Genomic DNA, 27,298 nt, shown 5'->3' with positions numbered 1-27,298 from the left:
ATTTGACTTCATTAAATTAATTTATATTAATTAAAGAAGAAAAAAAAGGAGGACAAAGGGGGAAATTGCGGGGATAAGACAGACAACAACAACAAAAGAACAACATCAGCAAATTTAACACATACAATTATGATACAAAAATTATAGCAAATAAGCAGTTAGTGAAGTAAATATTAATAACATAGAAATGACAATGAACATTATTGCACTACAGATGGAGCAATAAAAATACCAGTACAAGTAGCACTATTAATAATGAATAAAAAGAATAATAATAAGAATTACCTCAATTATCAACAATACAATTGTTTCAAATGCAACAATACCTAAATGTAATGAAAACCTGAATTACAACAGAAAGCAGATAAATGGAGGAGAAGAAAAAGATGCGAACAATATTAACCTTGTAGATTATTATGGGGGAGAACAACGTTAATATCTATTTGATGAAACGTGATTATAAGCATGAGTGTAGGGCTGGGCGATATGGCCTTTTTTTAATACCTCGATATTTTTAGGCTATATCGCGATACACGATATATATCGCGATATTGTGCCTTAGCCTTGAATGAACACTTGATGCATATAATCACAGCAGTATGATTATTCTATGTGTCTACATTAAAACATTCTTGTTCATCCTGCATTAATATATGCTACTTTTAAACTTTCATGCAGAGAGGGAAATCACAACTAAGTCAATTGACCAAAACTGTATTTATTAAACAGTTATTAAGCAGTGGCACAAACATTCATGTAATTTCAAAACAGAAAGTGCAAGATTGTCAGAGACATCTTAAAACAAGCTATTAGTGCACTTTTGTGCATGATGTCACTAAGATGACATATCAAAACAACACTAAATTAAAGTGCACTTTTTGTACAGAACGCCACTACAATAGTTTAAAACAAATAAAGTGCACTTTTGTGCATGATGACACACAAGATATTTCAATAACTGTCAAATAAAAATTAGCTGCATAATAGGAAATCAAATTGTATCCGTCCTTCGCTATGTGGTAGGTTCCTGCGGACGTTATCTCCTTATGTCGTGGACTTTTTTTTTCATACGGTGTTGATGTGGAAACGGTTGCCTCTGCATTTTGTTGGTGTGGCACCGAACGGAGATGTTGACATGCGGAGTAAGCACTCTTCATTCTTTAGCAGGTGACTTTTTAAATGATGCTACATATTAGCAGTAACGCTACTCTTTGTAGCATTACGCAGCTACGCTTTTGCCCCACACTTGACAATTTACGGTTGTCTGTTCGACATATTACCACTTGAAGCCAAACCACCACCAGACGATGGACCCCGTGCTGTTTTTCTTGGGAATTAATTATTCCTGTATTTGTTACCAGATTCGCACCTTCTTTCTCTCGTAATACCACTCGCACCGCACTGCTAGCATCACAGCTAATGTTACCCATGCTGCTACCTCTCTGCTCAGCGAGGGCGTATGACGTGACAGTATGTGACGTATGTAATAAGGTGCGCTTGTTTAAGTCTCTGTGAGAAGGAGAGACTAGAAAGAGGGAGAAGAGCCTGTAGTGCAGGGGTGTCAAAGTCAAATGGACGGAGGGCCAAATAAAAAATTTAGCTACAAGCCGAGGGCCGGACTGTTCGAATGTTCATTGAAAAATTTTTAAATGACGCATATAGTCTAGTGAACCTAATTGAACCTACTGAAAACCTAACAAATATATTCCAATATGATCAGATAAATAAAGCAATATTTTCTTATGGCTCTGTCAGTAATCTTTAATTTTCAACAGACACAAAAGACAAATTTCCTTTATATAAAAATCCCCATAACATGAACATTAAATGAAAGAAACCGGTATTCAAGGCACCATCAGTAGCCTATATTTTCTATTTTAGCAAAAGTGGGCTAAATTTACTTCAAAGAAAAAAACAATAATAGCAATTTTCTATCATCCACTCAACTGAAATATTTTTAAAATATAATTAAATTGAAATACAATAAAATAAAGTGCAAAAATCTATAAATCAAAAACAACACTTTGTTTAAGGAGAAGTAACATGCAGTGAAAACAAATATTAAACTTTAACTTTTAAACTTGAATTGAGTAAAAACTCTAAATATGTGATTGCACAGTAATGTTCACATTAAACCCCCCTCCTCCCTCCGTGGGAGGGAGGCGAGTTGGGTGCCCGAAACCCCCCGCTGGTTTCGGCCCGCCCCTTGGCGCGCGTGGCACGGCGGGCTCCGCGACCCGACGGCTGGCCCTCGTGGCTTGACGGCGGGCGCGTCCCGACGGGCCGCGCGTAGGGGTCAAACGCAGAAGTCTCAGGGCCTCGTGGTGAGGGGGTGGCCTGCAGGTTTCGGCCCGCTTGACCCCCCCGCTCCGCTTGGCGCGCGCGGCACATGACGGGTTCCGCCACCGACGCTCGGGCTGCAGCCCGACGGTGGTGCGGGCCCGGCGGTGACGCGCGGTTTGGGGAAACAAAGCAGAAGTCTCAGGGCCTCGGGGCCGGGTTTCGGCCCGCCCCCTTGGCGCGCGTGGCACGGCGGGCTCCGCGACTGACGGCCGGGCTGCAGCCCTTCGGCCGGCAGGCGCGTCCCGGCGGGCCGCTCGCCCCCTTTCGGAACCTTGGACCGGCATCCGCTTGGTGCGTGTAAAAGATCTGCGGTCTAAAAAAAAAAAAAAAAAAAAAAAAAAAAAAAAAAAAAAAAAAAAAAGATCTGCGGTCTGCGGGCCGGTTCTAATAATAAATCAAGATCATCCCAAGGGCCGTAAAAAACCTTCTCGCGGGCCGGATATGGCCCGCGGGCCTTGACTCTGACATATGTGCTGTAGTGTAATGCCAGCAGCTAAAAGCAACTGCGTGAGGACGTATACTCGAATATCACGATATAGTCATTTTCTATATCGCACAGAGACAAACCCGTGATATATGGAGTATATCGATATATCGCCCAGCCCTACATGAGTGTATGTATGCATATATGCTTGTGTATGTACAGTATGTGAATATGTATGTTTGTACAGTGAATGTGCGTCTGGTTGTGTGTACCGTGTGTGTGAATGTATGTACTGTATTTCTGTATGTATGTGGAAATGTATGTACCTATCTATGTGTGCAGGTATGTATGTATGTACGTACAGTATGTGTGTATGTATGTGTTTGTTTGAACAATATATTTTTGTTCCGAGTACGTGCGGAAGCCAGAATATGGCCCCAGCGACCCAGAGAGCCCAAACCAATACAGCAGGTGCGGTACCCAGGGAAGAAGGGACCACCGACCCCACGCAGTCAGGCTGGCCAGCAACAGGACCCCCAGAACTGGGCCCACCGTGCAGGCCAGCGGCAGGCCGTTGACAGACGCACCCAGCAGAGGACAAGGCAGGGGACAGCCATCCCCCAAGCCAGCGAGAGACCATACTCCACGCTGTCAGAATGACGGGATACCCCGACCCGAGGGGCCCAGAGACTCCCCCGCAGCCGAACGGTAAAACCGCCCCACCACACAAGCTGGAACCAGAGCACCCACCGCAGGCCTAACCGCGCCCGGGCACCCAGGACTCTCTTGGTTGTGTTTCAAGTGGGCATGCATGTTTGTTGTATTCGCGCACATTTGGAAAACTGGCTAGTCGGTGTTGATAGTCTCATCTTGTTCCAAAGGTTTGAACTGAAATATGACCACACTGGTGGCATTTGGTTTTGTGATCATTAGCTGCTACATGCTAATTTTATTGTACTGTGTGATGCTAGCAGGCCAGCAGCTCCGCCGTGCTGTTCAAAGACTCAAAGACACTTAATGTGGACAAGGGAGTTCACAGGACAGGGAGTGAATGCTCTTGCAGCATGCACATGGCGATTTATCGACGCTAGAAAATATACCTACTTAATTTTAATTTATCGTCGGTTAATTGACTTATCGAATATCAGCCCAGGCCTACTTTCAGATCTTAATGTACACCAATTACATTTAGACAAAACATTACACATTTCAAAAGTACCGAAGAATACCGGTATCGATAAGGAATACCGATATAAACCCAACAATATACATCCCTACTGACGGATATAAGTTCAAACTATACGCTACTTTGTATTAGAAATGGCAACAGCGAACGATGCATGTGCATGTACGAGCCAGTTTGCCCCACAACAAAGGACAGAGAAAAAGGAGCTTATTGACTACAGCGTCTGACTACAATAGCGGACTTGTGCAATACTCTTCGGGTACAACTTTACCATATATGGAGATATTTGCTGACTTCACCAGTTGGAAAAACGTCACAAACTGGGCAAATTTCAAGCACTTTGTTCAGAGGAAGTATGAAGAAAGGCAAGATTGTTTTATAAATATCTCCACCATGCCTCCTTAGTTTGATTTCAAATTTTCGGGACTTATGCAGATTACAAATACCCAATAACAGGTACCAATAAGTAAGAATAGTTGGTTTTGCATAACAGGTCGTCTTTAATTTTATTGTTATAAATATTTGTTTACTTGTTTATTAATTACTAATTTATATCAAGTTGTTATTTTAGATTATATTTAAAGTAGATTTTTGGTGGTACAATAAATTCTCATGTTTTAAAATTAATCAATATTCGTGTAATTGTGATTTCAATATCAATCAAAATAACCGTGATTAATGTTTGCCTCAATTGTCCAGCCTTACGTGAGAGTATATTTCAGCCTTAACTTTCTAAAGTGTTGCATTATATTCCACCTCTTTCCAGCTTAGACCCACATGAACTACACCCCATTCAACACACACAAGCATGAGTTATGTTTGTTGTCAGCTAATGATAGCAATTTTGCCAAGTTTAGCTACTAATGTTAGCTTTCATTAAATGTATAGCCTGCCCTATTGTAACAACATCATGACTGCAAATTGTTAGTTGCTTCTCTGGGACTGCTTTTGTGTATGTGCATGCAGGCCAGTACGTGTTGATTTCAATTGATTTCAAAATCCTCCTGCTCACATATGAATCACTACATGGTCTAGGGCCGAAGTATATCACTGATATGCTCCCACTATATAAGCCCTCTAGATCACAAAGATTTTCTGAGACCAATATGTTAGCGGTTCCCAGAGTAAATTCAAATCAAGGGAGAGCATCATTCAGTCACTATGCAACAAATAGCTGGAATAAACTTCCTGAAGATGTCAGACTTTCCCCAACTCTAACTACTTTTAAAACTAGACGGAAGACTTTTATGTTCACCTTAGCTTTCAGCTAAATCTTTTAATCATTTAACTTTTAACGTCCGCACTGTTTTTATTTTTATTGTCTGCATTTTAATTTTGCTTTTATTTTCTTTCATTTCACTTTGTTGTCTGTGAAGCACTTTGAGTCTGCCTTGTGTATGAAAAGCGCTATACAAATAAAGTTGCCTTGCCTTGCCTACCAGACAGCTGTGAGTGAACGCCTGAACGACATACTTTTTTTCTGAAGCCAGCGACCAATATTTATTCATTGTAACTAGTAATTGTGAAAAATATAGACATTTTGGGAAAAATATTATTTCAAACCACTAAGGTAACATCTTGGTAACTGTCCCTGTTTTATTTTTTGGTTTGAAAAATGGAACTTTAAGCAAGTTGCAATACATTAGAATTAGAATTTTAAATTATTAAAACTTTGTAAGCCGCCATTTCACTAAACGCTGCGTTGCTCTCTGTGACTGGGTCAGTCAGAGTCGGCAACCAGACATCAGGCACAAAGGTTCTAAGCACAGGGACCCCCTAAGGCTGCGTGCTGAGCCCACTATTGTACACCCTCTTCACACACGACTGTGTGGCCTCCCAGAACAACACCAGTATCATCAAGTTTGCAGATGATACTACGGTCGTCGGACTGATCACCGGGGGAGCTGAGGCAGCGTACAGAAGGGAGGTAGCGGAACTGGTGGCCTGGTGTCAGGATAATAATCTCTCCTTGAACACAGACAAGACCAAGGAGATGATTATTAACCCACGGAGAAGGAGTGCACAGTACACACCTCTGTACATAGGGGGGACAGAGGTGGACAGGGTGAAAACCTTTAAATTCCTCGGGACCCACATCAGCGAGGACCTCACCTGGGATCACATCACCCAACAAACAATAAAGAAAACCCAGCAGCGACTGTACTTCCTAAGAAGGCTGAGAAAATGTGGCATGCCACCCAAAATTCTCAGCAACTTCTATAGAAGTACGGTTGAGAGTGTCCTTACCAGCTCAATCATGGTCTGGTATGGAAACTGCACTGCTAAGGACAGGAAGGCACTGCAGCGAGTGATTAAAACTGCTCAGTACATATCAGGAGCAGCCTTCCCCTCACTACAGGACATGTACTCTACCAGGGCCACCAGGTGAGCACACAACATCATAAAGGACAGTACACACCCCCCCAGCACAGTCTCTTCAGCCTCCTACCATCAGGCAGACTATACAGGAGCCTGAAATCCAGGACTACAAGACTGACAAACAGTTTCTACCCACAGGCCATCAGGCTTGTGAATGCTAACTTGTGAATGCTAGCTACCCCCCCTCCCCCCCATTTTTACTTTTATCTTTTTGAACAAAAGACAGCTACCATGACCCCCCCCGAATTGTGAACCATCACTGTAGACACTTTTCACTTTTGATCACTAAAGAACACTAACTGCTGCTGTGACCCAAAGTCACCTCCATATTTATACTGTTGACTGTCAATCAGAATGTGCAATAATGTAATGTTACTCACTGGGCCTTGTATATAAAACATTTTAAATTTTTTATTTTAGCTAAGTACCGTGTAGGTACTTAGTAGGCAGAACATCCACTCTAACTAAAAAACACTGACTAAGAGTTAATAATAGTTAAATAGTTAGTATGAAACTATGACTCTGGTGCACGGCTCAACAGCAAAAGGATTGTGATTAAAAAAAAAAAAAAAACATGATCAGTCACCAATTAGATTTTTTAAACATAAACTTAAAACTTGTTCCAGTGTTCTTCAAAGACATATTTTTGCTTTGTCGCTGCAACAGATGGCGGAAATGAAGATTATATTAACCCTTAAAACAAATCCATCTGGCTGAGTGCTGTTACCAACACCGCCTGGGAACGGCCTTGAAAAAAGGTCTGGGCAAAAACAAGGTTGTTGTAGAGTCTATATTGTAAAGAGAAAAATCACAGCATCTCTTGATGGACATTGCATACCATAATGTGCATGTGTAGATGTGCAATCACAGCTCAAAACAAGCTAGAACAGAAATGTCAATGCTGGTATTCAACTATCTTATATCATTTTACAGAATACCTTCCTTGGACATAACCATTGCGACATAGTAGATTTAAAGCATTCCTTAAATTTAAAGTGTATCCATATTCTAAACGTTTAAAAAGTGCCAGAGATAGGGACATACAAAAATACTTTATAGTGAAGAAAAAGTTTTAAAAAAAGTTAATTTTTTGGGTTACTCCAACTGAAAAAGCAAATTCAGCAAAATCACCATCTTTCTGGAAGTAAAATACTTTGCACATATAGCCGGATTTACTATTTTGAAAGTAATAAACCAGAGTGACTGTATTGGTTCCTCCTGTTGCAGTCAGACATATGCCCTGGCATGTCTGAGGAACAGTGACCTACTTCGCAGCATTTGCAAACTGACACGACAAAGTGCAAACACACAAAGCTGAACGCCAGGAAATCAATTCAATAGCAATATGAGTTGCTCCTTTAAAACCACTCTCGAGGTAAGCTGTAGCTTTCTCGCTAAGGTCTCTTTAAACATATCTTATCCGGTAAAACAATGGCCGTATTATTGGCTATTTAAAATAAATGACTTTGTTGACATGATTTGTAGTAGGAATGAGTCAGCGAATGTGGAATGAATCACAAGCACACAAACACAACCTTGCCACTTTGATCAGAAGCAATAAGTCCAACATTATGTAAAGAGGTTTTTTCAAATACAACCTTTGATAAATGTCTTATTTTCTGACTTATAAATGTTGTTACAATGTTCCATACCCATGGTAAACAATGCCAAAGTGTCAAATCAATAGGTTCATACATTTGGATGTGAGCCGAGCAGTTTTGGATGCCTCTGAACACTGTCTTTTTTTTTTAACAATGGCCAATTTGTGATGTCACGGTAGTATAGGTTTACTTTCGACAGTGTCTGAAAAAAATAATAGCGGTGATGTCCGTTTTGAAGATATATATTTCAACAGTGTACAGGGACGGAGCATGGAGGGGTTCATTTGCATCAAAATAGACAGCTTTTTTAAACAAACCAGTTTTGCAGGCATACATAGAAAGGAGGTTAAGAATGTGACTGTGGAGCAAAATGTACGCAAAATTTACACCAAAACATATCCAATTAGCGTTGTGCAATATAGACGATATACATGATATACATTTGACCAACTATAGAGCTTTTAATACCATCGTCATATCGTGTGAATGCATGTTTATGACGCATTCTATCTGTGTACCGCAAATTTGACAGTTACAAGCAAACAAAAAGGTCCTCAACCTCAACCTCATCCTCGCTAGCGAGGTAGTGGCTAATGTCGCTCCTCAGTGAGAAGCGCTTCTAAATCCCAAATCCTTGTTTCTATGGCGGCAAATAATCTATGTCTATTACAAGTCTTCTACCACTGGATGACAAGAGGACAAGGAATAAGTTAACATGCAATACTACATACCGAGGAGTTTGCAAGAAAGCATAGCTGATTGCTAAGCTAGAGGTCATGAATGTAAACAGGGATGGGTGGATCAATAAAAATTTCAACAGTAATGATACCAAGTATACTATTAGTATATAGTCGATACTATAGTAATTAGATCGATATTTTTCATTATCAAAAAAATGCATTTGGAAATAATATACACAGTAGGGTTGTCCCGATACCAATATTTTGGTAACGGTACATGTACCAAAATGTATTTCGATATTTTTCGATACTTTTCTAAATAAAGGGGACCACAAAAAATGGCATTTTAACAAAAAATCTTACGGTACATTAAACATGTGTTTCTTATTGCAATTGAAGAACAATTTTGTCATTTAATAAAATAGTGAACATACTAGACAACTTGTCTATTAGTGGTAAGTAAGCAAACAAAAGCTCCTAATTTGTCTGCTGACCTATGCAGTAACATATTGTGTCATTTCACATTCTATTATTTTGTCAAAATTATGAGGGACAAGCTGTAAAAATAGATTATTAATCCACTTGTTCTTTTACTGTTAATATCTGCTTATTTTCTGTTTCAACATGCTCTATCTACACTTCTGTTAAAATGTAATAATCACTTATCCTTCTGTTGTTTGGATACTTTACATAAGTTTAGGCTGATACCACAAATTTGGGTATGGATCTGATACCAAGTAGTTACAGGATCATACAGTACATCGGTCATATTCAAAGTCCTCATGTGTCCAGAGACGTATTTCCTGAGTTTATAAACATAATATTACTTTTTTTAAAGGAAAAAAGATTTTATTATGATAAAAAATATCGATGTAATCATAGTAGTATAAATATGCTCTTATACTTGGTATCATTACAGTGGATGTCAGGTGTAGATCCACCCATGGCATTTGTTTACATTCAGGAACATCGTCATTAGCTACGGTGTGTAGTGAAGCATGTTCAGCTATTCCTCATCCTGCAGGGATGATACTTGTAAGAAACGTACTTTATTTGTCGCCATGGAGGCAAGGATTAGTGATTTAGAAGTAGCTAAAACACTGCAGACCGCGGCTGGACGTTAGCCACTAGCTAGCTATCCATGTCTTAAAGCACCTCTTCCTGAGGGCGTTTCAGTGTTATAGCTTCACCTTTATCGTTAGTTTTTAAGTCAAAATGCGTCCATTCTCCCTTTTCTTTCTACACACATTGTAAGTACTCTGTGACTGTGCGTTGCCGAACATGCTCCTCTGCTCGTAAAACCAGCAATGTTACGACGTGACGACGATGCGCCATCATGCCTGTTGAAAAAAGGGTGGGAGGGGGGACCCGGTTTAGGGGCGGTATAGAACCGAATATGATTCATTAGTATCGCGGTACTATACTAGTACCGGTATATATTACAACCCTAAAACACAATATAGGAAATAAGAACCAATAGTAGTTTTTGCTTAGTTATTTTGCACTCTTGACTTTATTTGAAATTGTGTATGTAATAAAAATGGAATAATTTCAAAATTTAATAATTTACATAGTTAGACTGCCATTTTGTGTTTTTGTCAGATTGTAATTGTGATCAGAAATTGAATTATTATATAAATTATTATAAACTAATGTAAAGTATCCAAACAGCAGAATAAGTGCTTTTTATGTTTGGACAGAAGTGTAAATAGAACCATGTTAGAGCATAAAGTAACCAATCAGCACGGTGGCGCGCATAGACGCCGCGCCGCGGCTCACGGCTCTCCATTCTTGGTGATTAGTTTAGTGTTTTTGTATGTTTTTTTTGTTTTCGTGAAGAAAACCCACAGTATGTTGGGCGAATCCTACATACAGTCGCCAGGAATTACTGGGTTTGGGGTTTCGCTGCGGGGCGTTGACCACGATCGCGTCAGACTTCCACCGCTCCAATGATGTACCGTGGGTATTTTTCCCCGGCAGTAAGTCCAAGAGGAGGTGAAAACAAAGGAAGCAAAAGCGAGGCTGTCAGTCCAGTCCGCTAGCCAGCTAAAGAGAAAACCTTTGAAACCGCCACTTCCCAGCATTTTCCTCTTCAACGCCAGATCTATTGAGAATAAAATCTAGAGGTGGGGATCTTTGGGCACCTCACGATTCGATTACGATTAGGATTCAGAAGCCACGATTCAATTAAAAATCGATTATTGATGCATAGGGATGATGTTCGAAACCGGTTCTCCCGGTTGTTCGATAAGAAAAGAACCGATTCCATTGACTCGATTCCCTTTTTGAGAACCGGTTCCTGTTATCGAGGCCACTATAGTAAATAAAAAGAGTTGGTTCTTTATTCGAATCCCTGGGAACGAATCCCGTCCCACAAGAAATACCCTGTGGGACATCACAGGAAATGACGTAGCTCAGTCATTAGGCAGCAGATACAGAAAGCAGCAAAAATAAAGGACCGGAAAAAACTCCTCAAGGCATGGCTTCATTTTACAAAAAAATACGACGAGGAAACAGCAATATGCAATTATTGCCAGGCTTCGCTCTCATGTAAAGGGGGGAAGTACAACAAGCATGTTGAAACATGTTCAGGCCGCACATAACCTGAACGTTCGAGAACCGTGGCGTGTCTTTGACACGTGGAGAAGCAGCGACAGATATGACGACGCGGGCCCCTCTTCCTCTGCTTCAAACCTGCAGCCCCAGTTCCAGTGATAGTGCCGGTGAGTAACTAACGTTAACTGTTGCCGGTTAATTTCCATATTTGCTCACTTGTAACCATTAGGCTAAAATAAGGTTACCTCTTATGTCAACCAGGACTGCAGTAATGTTAGCTAGACTAACGTTACCTAAGCATAGTCAGTGGCTAACGGTAATGTTAACGTTAGCCTTTTTGTATGTGTCTTATAACGTTAACGTCATCTTGTAGCCTACACCACTCCAGAGTTTGCAGGTCTGTCTAATAAACCAGTGCTTTCTTTCTTTCTTTAGTTTATTTGGTACATGAACACACTTACAGCATAACACATCACAGTTTCATATAATTTCACTTTACATCATGTCCGAAAAGGACATGATGTAAACCTCGCCTGCGGCGGCGGCGTTCCACTCGCCACCGCCGCACATGAATATGCCTCGGTGGATTCGGGGCCACTTGGCCTGGCGACCCACCGCCATGTCCCCCTCCCGCCCTCCCATGACTCTTGATCCTGTTTTGTGTTTTGTTTTTTGGACATCTGGGATCTGTCCGTAAGGGGGGGGTTCTGTCATGTCTGTTCATGTTTTTGTTTTGGCCATGTGTTTGTTTTTTGGACTCTTTTTAGTTCCTGGTTGCACTTCCTTGTTTGGTTTGGTTTCCATGGTCACCCATTAGTTTTCACCTGTCATGTCACGCACCTGTTTCACGTTTTGAGTCACGCACCTGTTGTTAATCATGTCTGTTATTTAAGTCTTTCTTTCTGTTCACTCGTTCGGCGTTCATTGTCTTTGTCACATCGGTTCATGTCCCTTGCTGAACAAGTAAGTTTTCATAGTCCACGTCATAGCTTCTGCTCAGTAGCAGCTTCATTTGTGTTTTTGGCACGCTTGCCTTTTTGCTTTATTGTTTGCTTTTTTGATGGTAGTTTGAGTGATTTATGTTGAATAAATCCAAGCTCACCTTCACGCTGTCGTCCGGAGCCGTTTTTTTGCATTGGAAGAACAACCCCGCAGCCAGCTGCGACCCACCCACGTGACAATTTCAGTAGGCCTTTAATGTTTCACTAAACAAGTGTTTATCACTTGCAACTTTTAAAAACGGTGCATTTGTAATAAGAAACAGTTGGAATTAATTCCCATCATATTTTTCAAATGAATGGAAATGTGTGCAAAACTGGAACATAAGTACTTGTTGGATCTCTCTGTGAGGCAGCTCGCTGCAGTCAGACAAATTTTAGAACTGTCTGCATTACTTTATTTAGAATAAGACAATTATATTTTATAATATAATAATATGTATAATATAATATATATAAGATAATATTTTATAATCATCCATGTCCGAATTGCGATGCATCTAAAATTCGATTATTTCCCCCACCTCTAATAAGATCGAAAAGCTGAGACTACAGTACGCAGCCAGCAAGTGTTTCTGTGACTGTAGTGTTGTGCTAATAACAGAGACTTGGCTACAACCATCCATACCGGACTTGACTATCATGCTAGCAGGCCGCACGCTCCACCGCTACAACAGGAACGGCAACTCTGGTAAGAGCAGAGGAGGGGGGTTGTATCTACACCAACGACAGCTGGTGCAGAAATGCAGAGACCGTGGACCATTACTGTTCCACAGACTTGGAATATTTGACCGTGAGATGCAGACTCTTCTATCTACCCCGTGAGTTTACCGTTGTCATGGTAATGGCCATCTACATACCACCCAATGCTAATGCTAACATACATTTGGGGGAGCTATACAAAGCAGTTAGCAGTAAGCAGTAAGCAGCAAGCAGCGCTCTTATCCTGACGCAGTGCACATCGTAGCGGGATGCACAGAAACATGAAATCATTCATAAACGACCGCATTTTCCTAAACTTTACTTTCGCCTGTCTCACCAGAAATAAGCTTGTTCATTGATGTATAGTAAAACTCCTAATAGGAGGTCGCCATTTTTTTTGTTACATGGGACAATGCACTTTAATGAACATCCATCCATCCATTTCCTACTGCTTGTGCCTTCCGGGGTCGTGCGGGGTCTGGAGCCTATCCCAGCTGCAATCAGGAGAATGGCACGGTACACACCTAGACAAGTCGCTACCTCATCACAGGGCACATTTCAGAGTTATGTGAGTTATATTTTTCATGCACATTTTCATACATTGCTGTATTTATTTTCCCAGACTCAGGATCTTTCTGTGTGGAGTTTGCATGTTCTCCCCGTGACTGCGTGGGTTCCCTCCGGGTACTCCAGTTTCCTCCCACCTCCAAAGACATGCACCCGGGGATAGGTTAATTGGCAACACTAAATTGGCCCAAGTGTGTGAATGTGAGTGTGAATGTTGTCTGTCTATCTGTGCTGGCCCTGCGATGAGGTGGCGACTTGTCCAGGGTGTACCCCGCCTTCCGCCCATGTGCAGCTGAGATAGGCTCCAGCAACCCCCGAGACCCCGAACGGGACAAGCGGTAGAAAAATGGATGGATGGATGGATCTGCCACACGTGGAAGGCCGGTCTGTAATAGTACTGCCTAAATTAAACCAGTCCATGCAGGTGCAAAAAAGTTTGGGGACCCCTGGTTTAGACCACCAGGAAGTGTGTTAAATGTTAAATATTTTTAACACCAAATGGTGGATAATGCTTTGCAAGTGTTAAAAAAAAAATATGGTCAGAGTCATAAGGAAAGTATCTCAAGACCAACAATGGTAAGACAAATTTAAAGTTGGCAAGATAGGTTCATCCAACAGTCTCTGGCCCACTATTATGACCGCACTGTTATCTCTGGTTATGTAACCACATTTAGCAGCTGTGTATTGTTGACTCACTACTGTAAGTTAAGCGAGCTCGCTGTCAACACGCTGCGGTAAAGAGAGGCATTGAATATCTGGTGATGATCCAGATGGGGAGGTGAGAACTAAAAGACATGCACACAAAGACCAAGGCTCAAAAGCATGTCGAGGTCTGCATCATATGTGACGTTCTTGTGATAAAGAGGTAAGGCTCTATTGTTCAGACAACACCCACAATCACAGATGGCCGTTTCAACCTGCTTTGTTGACAGGCGTTACATTTTTATAATCATGTATAAAACCATGCTATTGGGCTACACAGCTCCACACTTTGTATATGCCACCAGTTTTTCTGTTAATGTGTAACACACAAGTTAACAGACCCACACGGCCAGTAACCAACTGGCGCTTCAAAGGAAATAGAGAGTGCTTAGGCCCAACCTACAGTCACTCCCAGTCTTTTTTACTGTTACATAATCACTTATCGGCGCGCAGGGCTTGTCCCCTAGTGCATGTAATGCACGTTTTGTGCAGAACTATTAGCACATGGAAGGTTAGACCGGAGTAAAATACAAGAATGCACCACTCATAATATACATTTGCAGGAAACAATGAACCACAAGAAGTGACAACACATGACACACAAAACAGAACACACCCGCATAAAACAAGAAAGAAAACAGAAGAAAAAAATGAAAAACAGAAAGAGAACATGCCCTGTCGAAAAAGAAAGGGTCAACTGGAAAGGGAGGGCTGAGCGTAGAAATAGTCCTGCGTGTCAGAGAGCGGTAAAGTCAAAACTTTCCTAAATATAGTCAACTGATTCACCGACTTGACAACTTTTTGAATATCTTTCCTTGTCGCAGTGTTTGTCTTCAGATTTTTGTTTTGCAGCTGGAAACCTGTGTATAAACCTTGTCAATATCACTTGTTAGCTTTGTCAGGCAGCTAGATTAGAAAGTAAAACTTACTTTCACAAATCCATTTTGCCTAGCTTAACTTTAATATTATTAAACTGCCAAAATATGAGGGCCAATGAACATTTTGGGGGTAATTAGCATTGTTGAAGTTAGGGTAGAAAAACTCCCAAGTTTGTTTGCAGCAATATAATTATGGATGCTGTTGTATCAGCAGTTTTATCAGAAAAATCGACAATATGCCTCACTACAGACATTGTAAAGAACACCATTTGAGGACTTTTATTTGCTTTTGTCGCTTGGCCTAACTGACATAGCAAGCAAAACTGGCTCAGATCGACTCACTTCGAAACAACAAAAGTATAACAAATCAATCAGAACATAAATGCTAACAATTCATGCTGTTATTGTTTATATTATGTATTTAACACTACAATGATGAAGGTGTCTACAATAGGAAGTAATTTAATAAGTAAAAAAATATGGCTCTTCAGAAGCCAGAACAATATTTCATGTTTCTTCTGTCAAGAAAGTATACTGTATTGTGTCTCAATAAAATTGTAATTTTCAAATAAGACTTGGTAAAAATATTTCAGTGTGTGTATAAATACTTATTGAACACATAAAAAAATACTGCGCTAATAATGATAAACTTGATCATTTTGGTCACAATAACTGTGATGTGAAATTGTCATATCGTTACACCCCTATAGTCGACATAATAATAGAAAATAAGACACATACTATACTGTCTTTAGGAGCCATGGTTTTATAAAGGGGCAAAGACCACTATAGTGTTGATATTGTTTGTTTAATTAGAAATCTTTATGCCTAAAAATTCTTAATTTAGGCCTAAAATATGTGGAATATACAAAAAATCTAATAAAATCAGCGATAGAGTAAAGCCGCAAACTTTGAAGCACGATGGGACAACTTGATATAGTTTAATCTTGTACTTTTTAGTTTCTATTAGGGATGGGTGATAAAACTAAAATATATAAAGCTAAAAACTTTTCCCTGATAGAAATACAAGAAAATTTGATAGAGGGACGAACTGACCCTCATAGTTGGCTCGGTGAGTTTGTTAAGAACTCGACAAGTTCACAGTTACTTGACTTAGTGGAAAGGAGACAACTTTGTCTTGCTACATGCAGACTTTATTATGACTTGCAGCAACACGGCATTGGAAAAACCTCACAGCAGGAACACCTCTCACAAGGTACACACAAGGGCTGCACGAATATAACCAAAATAATAATCAGTTATTTTTTAATCAACATTGAAATCAGGACTATTCATTAAGTTAAGGAAAACAAAACAGTGTATCCTAAAGGTCTACCTACAAAACAGACAAAAGAGGTAGGATGCATGTGAAAGAGACCTCATCATAACTAGTTATGAAATAGTCTAATAAAAAGTTTAAATAGACATTACACATTAAAGACAAATATTTGCGCTTTTGTTCATTATTAGTATTAACATTTCAGCTTTTTCTAATTACATGATGCTTTTAGCTCAATTTATCCATTTTTTATGTTTTTTCGGGGCCATAAAAAAACCCAGCTTCGTTCCCCATGTGGCCCACACGTCATCAATTGAACACCCCTACTTGACCTAGTTCTCTGGGCCGGCAAGAAGCGTTGGCACACAACAGAAAAGTGTGTCCTGCTAGTGCAACTCGAAGGAGAAAAACAGAGCAGCATGTTGTGCAGGCATCCACACCTGTTGCTGTCTAATAACAGCGGTGCTGTCTTTGATGCATGCTGAGCTGGACTCCATGGAAGTTGGGGGCATAAAGTTCAATAATGGCGGCCGGTGAGGTGGTCAGCATGGTCATATACAATGGCCTCTGGGATGGGACGGCCAAAGCGTGGCTTCAAGACTAGCCGTTGTTGCTTTACTGCCACCTTGGGCTGTGAAGGTGCTTGATTTGATATCCAGCGGAGACTTCTTTTTACAATTATAATTAGCTATAAATTCTGATGGGACTTGTGGCATACTACTGTGTTCAGCGATCCTTAAATGCACCATAAAAATACCTCTGTCTAGTAATTCTCTGAGTAAAGAACAATCACTGCGTCTAAGCTTGTAGGTTAAATGTGCACAAATAGATTAGTTGCTCAAACAATAGGGATGTAACAATATTAAAATATCACGATACGATATTTTACCAAAGACATGCACCTGGGGATAGGTTGATTGGCAACACTAAATTGGCCCTAGTGTGTGAATGTGAATGTTGTATGTCTATCTGTGTTGGCCCTGCGATGAGGTGGCGACTTGTCCAGGGTGTACCCCGCCTTCCGCCCTATTGTAGCTGAGATAGGCTCCAGCACCCCCCGCGACCCCAAAGGGAATAAGCGGTAGAAAATGGATGGATGGATACGATATTGTCACGGTATTAAGGCTACTGTACAATAATATTGTGGTATAAGACTTAAAAATGCCATTGTGTGTAAAATCAAGTGGCAAGAATGTTTAGGATAAACACTTGCTGTAATTCAAGACAAACATAATGCTAAAATGTTGTATTCATATTTATCACTTACTTATTTATTACTACAAAGCATTTTAAGTGCAAAGAACTTTGCGGGAACATCCACTGTGTCTCTAAAACTTTTACTTTCTGAAAAGCCTATACAGTAGACATTTTGCTATCAGTTTTAAAAATGCAGTTTCTCAGAAAAATTGACTAACAATTTAACATTTAATAAATGTAAATAAATACCTTACAAATTTGTTTAGTTTCGCTGACTTCATCTTTTCTGGGCGATGGTAGCTTATTAAAGGGGAACTGCACTTTCTTTTTAAATTTTGCCTATCGATCACAATCATTATGAAAGACATGACGATGGATGCATTTTCAATGCATTCTAACTCGTAAATAAACGTATATAAAAGTCTGCTTACAGTAAAACCATTGGGAGGTCCTTTATTTCGCCCATAAAAACGCAATAAAAAGACATTCAAAAAGTGCCAACAATAATACTCCTTATAAATTTTGTGACTTGAATATTGACCAAGTATTAGTGATATTGTTATTACAAGCGCGAAAGCAAACAAACTATTTATAGCGGCGCTGTGATCACAAGCTTGCGTGCCAACGTTGACATGACGTCAAACTTTATTGTAGATCATAAATAACGCCTCTCCCCCGAATAGTAGAAAAACGAAGACGTACTCTAACAGCCAATTTAGACCCGGAAAGGGCGAGAAAGACACGAAAAGACGCTTGGTTCCACCCCCCTTTTCTTCGCAAGGATTTTAAGTCATCCTTCATCTAAAGGGGAATATATGAACATCTTAGCAGTCGGCATCCTAATGACAGCAGACCTTGCACAGTAACTGATTTTTTATTATGTTTGTTGGCTCTCATAAAGTCTGCAGTAAGTAATAATCAGTGATGTTGTTAAAAAAAAAGCAAACATTGTGATGCGTTTTGGAAATCAATGCGGCGCTCATGCTTAAAATGAGCAAAATACGTAAATATCAAATGTTATTATAAATGTTCCCATTGCAATATTACACATATTCTTACATCCATCCATCCATTTTCTACCGCTTCTTCCCTTCTTACATCATGTATATAAAACCTTATGGAGGGGTTTGGATATTTTTTTAGGACTTTATAGGCAGAATAGAATGGTTCCAATAGGCTCCATTGTAAGTGGACTTTTAAACACATTTATTTACTATTTAGAATGCATTTATTTTTTAAATACATCTGCTGTCATGTCTTTCATAAGGATTGTGAACGATGGGCAAAATTCCAAAAAAGTGAAGTTCCCCTTTAAGTAGCTTTGGTGTGCAGCAGGTGCTTTTCCTCGACATGGTGTGCCTTGACCGAGTCTGTTTTGGTTTGAAACGCTAGACGAACGTGGCCCGCTTTATTACTTCCGCCAAAGAGGTTACGTTTTCGCCAGGTTGGTTTTTCTGTTTGTTATCAACATGACTCAAACAAAAATTAGGATTTAAAAAAAAATAATTCCTCCATCTACTACGAAGTAAAACACACTTAACTTCCTGCTTTCTCTTTCACTCCACACCCCCAAAGTGCGGACACGCACTGACCAGAGGATTCTGGGAGATGTAGTTTATTTTCAGACCCGCCAAAGTAAAAAGTAAAAAAAAACTGCACACCAAGTTTTTGTTTGATATTGAGAAGATTTTGAAACAGCAATACCGTGGTATCTGCAAAACCGTTACATCCCTATCAGACAGCAATGTGTTTATATAAGTTTGGATTGGGGTATGTTGTTTCTTAATAAAAAAAGAGATTGTCTCTTGTTTTCATATAAGCATTTAAGCTAGTAAACTGCCGCTAGTCAGTCTCTAAATTTCTCAAAGTACAGTTAACAATTTTTCCCCCCATAATTTTATCTAAAATTGTAATATCAACCATCGGGAGTTTTACCGCATTTATCATTAATACCGTTTATTGTTACATCCCTCATCATGATATATCTCGAAAAATAATATATACATTTTTTTTGCCCAAATTTCCCAGCTCTAGTTTCTACCTACACACATGAAATGAAATCAGCCTCATATATTAAAGGTAGTGTCAATTTGGGAGATTGGTATTACCTTTACAATTGAGTTTTGATGTCTGCATGTGTCGTCCAAACAATGCAAAAGAAAATAAGTCATATTAGGTATTTGGAAGGTGTCATTAGCCCCCTACCTGTTTCTGGGGACAGGGATATGGGAAGAAGTGAACGATTGTCTCTCCATCGGCGGTAGATTCTGTCCTTGCACTGGCCTGAGGCTGAGGGCCAACTCCGCCTGCCTCTCTTGATTCCTGATGTCCAAGTGCATATAGCTGCCTGACATTTGCCCATTTGTGCCTGGGCAGTGAGTAGGACTGGCCCTCTTTAGGCTAGCAGTGCAACCAGTGTCTCTGTGGTCCCCCAGGCCGGGCTAAAAAATGAGGGAAATTGACTAATTAACATAAGGTCAAATAACTTCAGGTACTATCATGCATACTGTATCAGAAAATAAACTCTAGTATCTAAGAAATAAGTTGCACCTTCAATTGAAGCACAGATGAAGTTGGTTTTGGAGGGTCTTTATATAACAGACCTACTTTAATTGATAGTAGAAATAATCACGGTTTTATGCCGATTCCCATCATCCATGAGTGAGGTCAGCCGATAATGATCACATGGATTAACTGTAATTTTGCCTTTTATTTATGGTGAGTGTTCTTGACAGTTTAATAAATGTCAATATATATATATATATATATATATATATATATATATATATATATATATATATATATATATATATATATATATATATATATATATATATATATATATATATATATATATATATATGTATATATCAAATATGTAAACTGGTTCCTTTTCATATTTTATTACATACAATTTTTTTGAGCAAAACAAAGTCAATAGTACACAAAAACCAAACAAAAAGCAAAAGCTACTATCTGTTACTCATTTAAATACTTAGTTTTTTTCCCTCAAAGTCCTCCTGTGTCCAATGAATTATTCCCGAGTTTGTAAACATTAACAAAAACAAAAAAGTTTAAGAAAATAAAAATATACCTTTAATAACGACACCACCAATTAATGGATCGATCTGATGGTCCTCATACTTGTTGTGTACTGACTACGACAATACTGACACAGCAACAGTTGTTGTTATATTATTCTCTCTCAAGACTCTTATTAATCTCCTTGTTAATTCTCTGGTGACGACTGCAAGCTTTCTACTGTAATGCGCATTGTATCGAGACACATAATTAGCTGCTTGTCAGACGGGGGACTCACAATACATAGGGCTTGATTTACTAAAGGCTTCTGTGTACTAAAACATGTGCAAACTTGATACCACACGCAAAGCAGATGATCTACTAAACATGTGCAAAGTGGATAGTGTCTGTTAAGTGAGCAGAATAAAGTGAGTTTGCATTTTGCATTTTATGTCTCTGTCTTCATTAATATGCAGAAAAGATGCCAATCATCAAAACCCCCACAATACTAGGTGGAGAAAATGCAAATATATCAAACAGCTCACGCGATGTAAATTATCAACATTAATCGCCATTTCGGGAGCTCTATTTTGCGTTAAATTTAGCACGTGTGAAAAGGACTTGCTATCCGACACTGCTAAAACAGACGATGGACGGAGAATCCCCCACCTCATGTGTGTCTCACTCTCAAAATATTTGGACTGACAGAAATAAATAAAAAAATAGACTTTTTGTCTATTCAGCAGTTTTCTTTTATATTTGTATTGCTGGTGGACGACTTAAAGGCCTACTGAAACCCACTACTACCGACCACGCAGTCTGATAGTTTATATATCAATGATGAAATCTTAACATTATAACACATGCCAATACGGCCGGGTTAACTTATAAAGTGACATTTTAAATTTGCCGCTAAACTTCCGGTTCGAAACGCCTCTGAGGATGCCGTATGCGCGTGACGTAACCCGGGGAACACGGATATGCCTTCCACATTGAAGCCAATACGAAAAAGCTCTGTTTTCATTTCATAATTCCACAATATTCTGGACATCTGTGTTCGTGAATCTGTTGCAATCATGTTCATTGCATTATGGAGAAGGAAGCTGAGCAAGCAAAGAAGAAAGTTGTCGGTACGAAATGGACGTATTTTTCGAACGTAGTCAGCAACAACAGTACACAGCCGGCGCTTCTTTGTTTACATTCCCGGAAGATGCAGTCAAGATGGAAGAACTCGGATAACAGAGACTCTAACCAGGAGGACTTTTGACTTCGATACACAGACGCCTGTAGAGAACTGGGACAACACAGACTCTTACCAGGATTACTTTGATTTGGATGACAAAGACGCAGACGTGCTACTGTGAGTATGCAGCTTTGGCTTCTAAACATTTGATCGCTTGACCGTATGTGCGCAACTTTTTTTTGCGTATGTACGTAACTTTTTTTAAATATATAAGCTTTATGAACCTTGGGTTAGGTGAACGGTCTTTTAGGCTGAGTGATTGTGTGTGTTGATCAGGTGTTTGAATTGTATTGGCGTGTTCTATGGAGCTAGGAGCTAGCATAGGAGCTAGGAGCTAGCATAACAAACACGCAGGTGTTTTTATGCAGGATTAATTTGTGGCATATTAAATATAAGCCTGGTTCTGTTGTGGCTAATAGAGTATATATATGTCTTGTGTTTATTTACTGTTGTAGTCATTCCCAGCTGAATATCAGGTACCGTGAGTATGCAGCCTTGGCTGCTAAACATTTGATAGCTTGACCGTATGTGCGCGTCACGTACGTAACTTTTTAAAAATATATAAGCTTTATGAACCTTGGGTTAGGTGAACGGTCTTTTGGGCTGAGTGATTGTGTGTGTTGATCAGGTGTTTGAATTGTATTGGCGTGTTCTATGGAGCTAGGAGCTAGCAGAGGAGCTAGGAGCTAGCGTAACAAACACGCAGGTGTTTTTATGCAGGATTAATTTGTGGCATATTAAATATAAGCCTGGTTGTGTTGTGGCTAATAGGGTATATGTATGTCTTGTGTTTATTTACTGTTGTAGTCATTCCCAGCTGAATATCAGGTACCGTGAGTATGCAGCCTTGGCTGCTAAACATTTGATAGCTTGACCGTATGTGCGCGTCACGTACGTAACTTTTTAAAAATATATAAGCTTTATGAACCTTGGGTTAGGTGAACGGTCTTTTGGGCTGAGTGATTGTGTGTGTTGATCAGGTGTTTGAATTGTATTGGCGTGTTCTATGGAGCTAGGAGCTAGCAGAGGAGCTAGGAGCTAGCATAACAAACACGCAGGTGTTTTTATGCAGGATTAATTTGTGGCATATTAAATATAAGCCTGGTTGTGTTGTGGCTAATAGAGTATATATATGTCTTGTGTTTATTTACTGTTGTAGTCATTCCCAGCTGAATATCAGCACCCACCCCCGGCTCTCACAGCATCTTCCCTATCTGAATAGCTTCAACTCCCCACTAGTCCTTCACTTGCACTTTACTCATCCACAAATCTTTCATCCTCGCTCAAATTAATGGGGAAATGGTCGCTTTCTCCGTCCGAATCTCTCTCACTTCATGCGGCCATCATTGTAAACAATAGGGAACTTTGCGTATATGTTCAACTGACTACGTCACGCTACTTCCGGTAGGGGCAAGCCTTTTTTTTATCAGATACCAAAAGTTGCAATCTTTATCGTCGTTGTTCTATACTAAATCCTTTCAGCAAAAATATGGCAATATCGCGAAATGATCAAGTATGACACATAGAATAGATCTGCTATCCCCGTTTAAATAAAAAAAATTCATTTCAGTAGGCCTTTAAGGGGCTAATTAAAATGAATTCAAATGATGCGTTTTGGTGTCTGCTGTCGTTTTTTTTTATTGTTGTTTGTTCTTTTTATTTTGTACATATACCTGTATTACTCTAATATATCTCCTACATCAGGGGCCCCCAACCACCGGTCCGGTCCGTGACGCATTTGCTGCACAGAAACATTAATTAATCTATGAACTACCGCATTTTCTCCGACTTAACTTTCACCTGTCCCACTAAACACCAATAAGCTTGTTAATAAATGCATATTACAACTCCTTTGTTATAGTACATGGGACAATGCACATTAATGGACATATAAAATGTTAATGTGCCAGATTGTAGCCAAAGGCTAATTTTTCATGTTTATTTTTTTACTGTTTTTAACTGCCACACGTAGAAAGCTGGTCCATGAAAATAATGCATAAATTAAACCGGTCCCTGGTGGAAAAAAGGTTGGGGAAACCTGTCCTACATGAAAATATGTCTTTCATTATGCATTTTCTAACTGTGCTGGTGATGCGAACTACAGCCTTGCACCCAGACTTAAATGTCAGTGTGCATTACGTTTCTGTTGTCGAGACAGCAATTCAGAAAAGGTGCTAAGAGATAGATGTGTGCCGCTGGTTCAACAGATTGCACACAGATTGGAGCATGTTAACATGAATGTGCAGCAATGACCGTCTCCGTGGTAAAAGTCCCGCATGCATGCAAAATCCTCATTTAAATAAGGCGAAGTACATAACTTCTCAATGGCACGCACAGTGTTAGTAGATCACACGCAACACGCCCACTCATAGGACACGCTATTTTATTGTTTGCACACTGTGTTTAGCGCATGTTATTTGGATCTTAGTAAATCAGGCCCCTGGTGTCTGCCAGAGGGGATCTGGATTTGTGATTGTCACTGATAGGCAATAATCAGCAATTGCAAACCCACACTATTTCAGGAATATCGGTAAATACTGATCTGCGGCACAACCCTCATTAATGACATATCTTTCAATGACAGTCAGCAGCTGGGACACATACGTTGGAGAAATGTGTAATGACATGCAACAACAGCCTATGGAGAGCAGTCCACAGGGGTGTTGCAATTCTATAAAAATGAAACACCTCCACCAGCCACCACCCTTTTCATGTTGTTACAGTTCAGTACTGAGTTAAAGGCCTACTGAAACCCACTACTACCGACCACGCAGTCTGATAGTTTATATATCAATGATGAAATCTTAACATTGCAACACATGCCAATACGGCCGGGTTAGATTAGTAAAGTGCAATTTTAAATTTCCCGCGAAATATTCTGCTGAAAACGTCTCAGTATGATGACGTTTGCGCGTGACGTCACGGATTTGCGGACATATTGGGACACCATTGTGGCCAGTGCGGACATATTGGGACACCATTGTGGACAGCTATTAAGTCGTCTGTTTTCATCGCAAAATTCCACAGTATTCTGGACATCTGTGTTGGTGAATCTTTTGCAATTTGTTTAATGAACAATGAAGACAGCAAAGAAGAAAGCTGTAGGTGGGAGGCGGTGTATTAGCGGCTGGCTACAGTAACACAACCAGTAGGACTTTGAGTTGGATAGCAGAAGCGCTACCATGAGTACGCAGCTTTGGCTTCCAAACATTTCATCGCTTGCCCGTACGTGCGTGCCGCTATGTGCATGTCACGTACGTAACTTTGGGGAAATATATGTGCTGTATGAACTTTACGGAGGTGAACGGTACTTTGGGCTGTGGGATTGAGTGTGTTGTGCGGGTGTTTGATTTGTATTGGTGGGTTATATGGACGGGAGGGGGAGGTGTTTGTTATGTGGATTAATTTGTGGCATATTAAATATAAGCCTGGTTGTGTTGTGGCTAATAGAGTGTATATATGTCTTGTGTTTATTTACTGTTTTAGTCATTCCCAGCTGAATATCAGGTCCCACCCGCCTCTCACAGCATCTTCCCTATCTGAATCGCTTCCACTGCCCTCTAGTCCTTCACTCTCACTTTCCTCATCCACAAATCTTTCATCCTCGCTCAAATTAATGGGGTAATCGTCGCTTTCTCTGTCCGAATCGCTCACGCTGCTGGCGTCCATGATTGAAAACAATGTGCAGATGTGAGGAGCTCTACAACCTGTGACGTCACGCTACTTCCGGTACAGGCAAGGCTTTTTTTATCAGCGACCAAAAGTTGCGAACTTTATCGTCGATGTTCTCTACTAAATCCTTTCAGCCAAAATATGGCAATATCGCGAAATGATCAAGTATGACACATAGAATGGATCTGCTATCCCCGTTTAAATAAGAAAATTTCATTTCAGTAGGCCTTTAAAGTCTTTGAACTAAGTTTTTAAAAAAAAATTTTATAAACACAGCAACAACACAAAAACAAACAATGCAAGTAAATGTGAGAGCGTGGGAAGCTCCACCTACTGTCTTGTTTTAATGCCTGGCAGATTGATTTAGCTTTATGTGTGTACACAAATAGCCAACAATATGTGTCAAAGTGCAAGTGTTGAAGCATCAATTTGTAGCATGTGACATCATTTAAACAGCATGCGCACAGCTCCCTAAATGATGAAACACAAGAGCAACGCTGATAGTGTAACTTTTGAAAGAAAGCAGTAAGAGTTCGCCCTTTTAAATGATTGGAAAGTTCGCAAGAGGCCAACTGGTGTTTTTAAGGCTTTTTGCAAAGCTCCACCCTGAAGTGTGGAGGAGGGGGAGGGGCGCTCATTTGAGACCCTCTTTCCGGCGAACTTTGCGAAAATACGCCAGCTCTAACTTCAGTTAGTTTTAAAATACCTCGTTCAGGCATGTGCGCATATGTCAGACGTAAGAGCGTCAAAAGTTGACATTTTGGTGAGTAAAACGACGGCCTTTCGTGGAAACAGGATTGTTGAAAAAAGGGCACTTACTTTATCCGCGTCGGCCAATATTCGTCCGTTCCTTCGAGGGGAGGCTTTAACCTTCGCCGCCGCCTCGCCGTCCAGCACACATTTGAAGAAGAGAGCCCCGTTACTGGGCGCGTCATCGCCGCGTCTTCCCAGCCGGCTGTCGTGGAGCACCGAGCAGCCGAAGTCCGCCCCAGCGACCACCGGCTTGTCCAAAATAAACCTGGAGTCCATGTTAACCGCGAGCGCGTGCAGGACTAAAGAAAGAAAACCAGCTTTCTAAAGATTTTAGTGCAAATTTCTCGAGTGAGATACATCAATCGGGATTGTCGGGTGTTACTTATCTCCTCTGCTTTCTATTCTACATCGAGCGTTCGGCAAGCCGACAAGCCGCCCCGGTCCGGAGGATAAAAAAGATTGTTTTGCCTCTTTGCTCCAAAAGAATGCCACGCCCCCTGTGCTCGCTCCCTATTGGTCCTGAGCGTACATAAACATTACACTCTGGCATGCGTCCACAGCAAGGCGTTCAGCTATTGGTCCATTTGTACATGTCAATCACTTTTTTTTGTAATCTAATTGGTTTACAAATAGACATGGGCGTACCGTACAGTTCTACCGGCCGGTGTCTGTCGAAAGGAGCCGGTCTGAGCCGAGTGAGAGCATAGAAATCAAATGACACATCCTGCAGGCCTATATTCGCTTGAGTTGGCGGACGATATTCCACAATAACCCAGCACATGTCGAATATTCTCATCTTCAAAAATGTTAACTATGAATTGTGTCGGTTTACAGTTGAAAGCTGTTCGAATTGAAAAAAATACGTTAGTGAATGTTGTCTGTCTATCTGTGTTGGCCCTGTGATGAGGTGGCGACTTGTCCAGGGTGTGCCCCGCCTTCCGCCCGAATGCAGCTGAGATAGGCTCCAGCAGTGGTTCTCAAACTTTTTTCAGTGATGTAGCCCCTGTGGATTTTCTTTTAATTCAAGTACCCCCTAATCAGAGCAAAGCATTTTTGGTTGAAAAAAAGAGATAAAGAAGTAAAGTACAGCACTATGTCATCAGTTTCTGATTTATTA

At 40.3% G+C, this 27,298-nt stretch overlaps 1 protein-coding gene across 2 annotated transcripts in view; it reads right to left on the bottom strand.

Moving 5' to 3' along the window:
- The window catches only part of slc2a4rg (SLC2A4 regulator), a 160,947-nt gene extending 134,279 nt beyond the window's left edge, over nt 1–26,668 (bottom strand). Inside the window, exons 1-2 of one of the 2 annotated variants that reach the window (XM_062053732.1) lie at nt 26,248–26,668; nt 19,698–19,933 (exon numbers count right to left, since the gene is read on the bottom strand). In XM_062053732.1, coding sequence (XP_061909716.1) covers nt 19,698–19,933; nt 26,248–26,457 — 446 coding nt within the window. In that variant the 5' untranslated portion in view covers nt 26,458–26,668. The remainder of the gene's footprint in view (nt 1–19,697; nt 19,934–26,247) is intronic. The other variant, XM_062053733.1, reaches the window with a different exon arrangement.
- Between the last annotated feature and the right edge of the window lie 630 nt (nt 26,669–27,298).

The sequence above is a fragment of the Entelurus aequoreus genome, linkage group LG07 (assembly GCF_033978785.1).
Source record: "Entelurus aequoreus isolate RoL-2023_Sb linkage group LG07, RoL_Eaeq_v1.1, whole genome shotgun sequence".
Lineage (NCBI taxonomy): Eukaryota > Metazoa > Chordata > Actinopteri > Syngnathiformes > Syngnathidae > Entelurus > Entelurus aequoreus.
The sequence above is the reverse complement of the archived record's forward strand: the minus strand, read 5'-3'. Positions and strand labels throughout refer to the sequence as shown.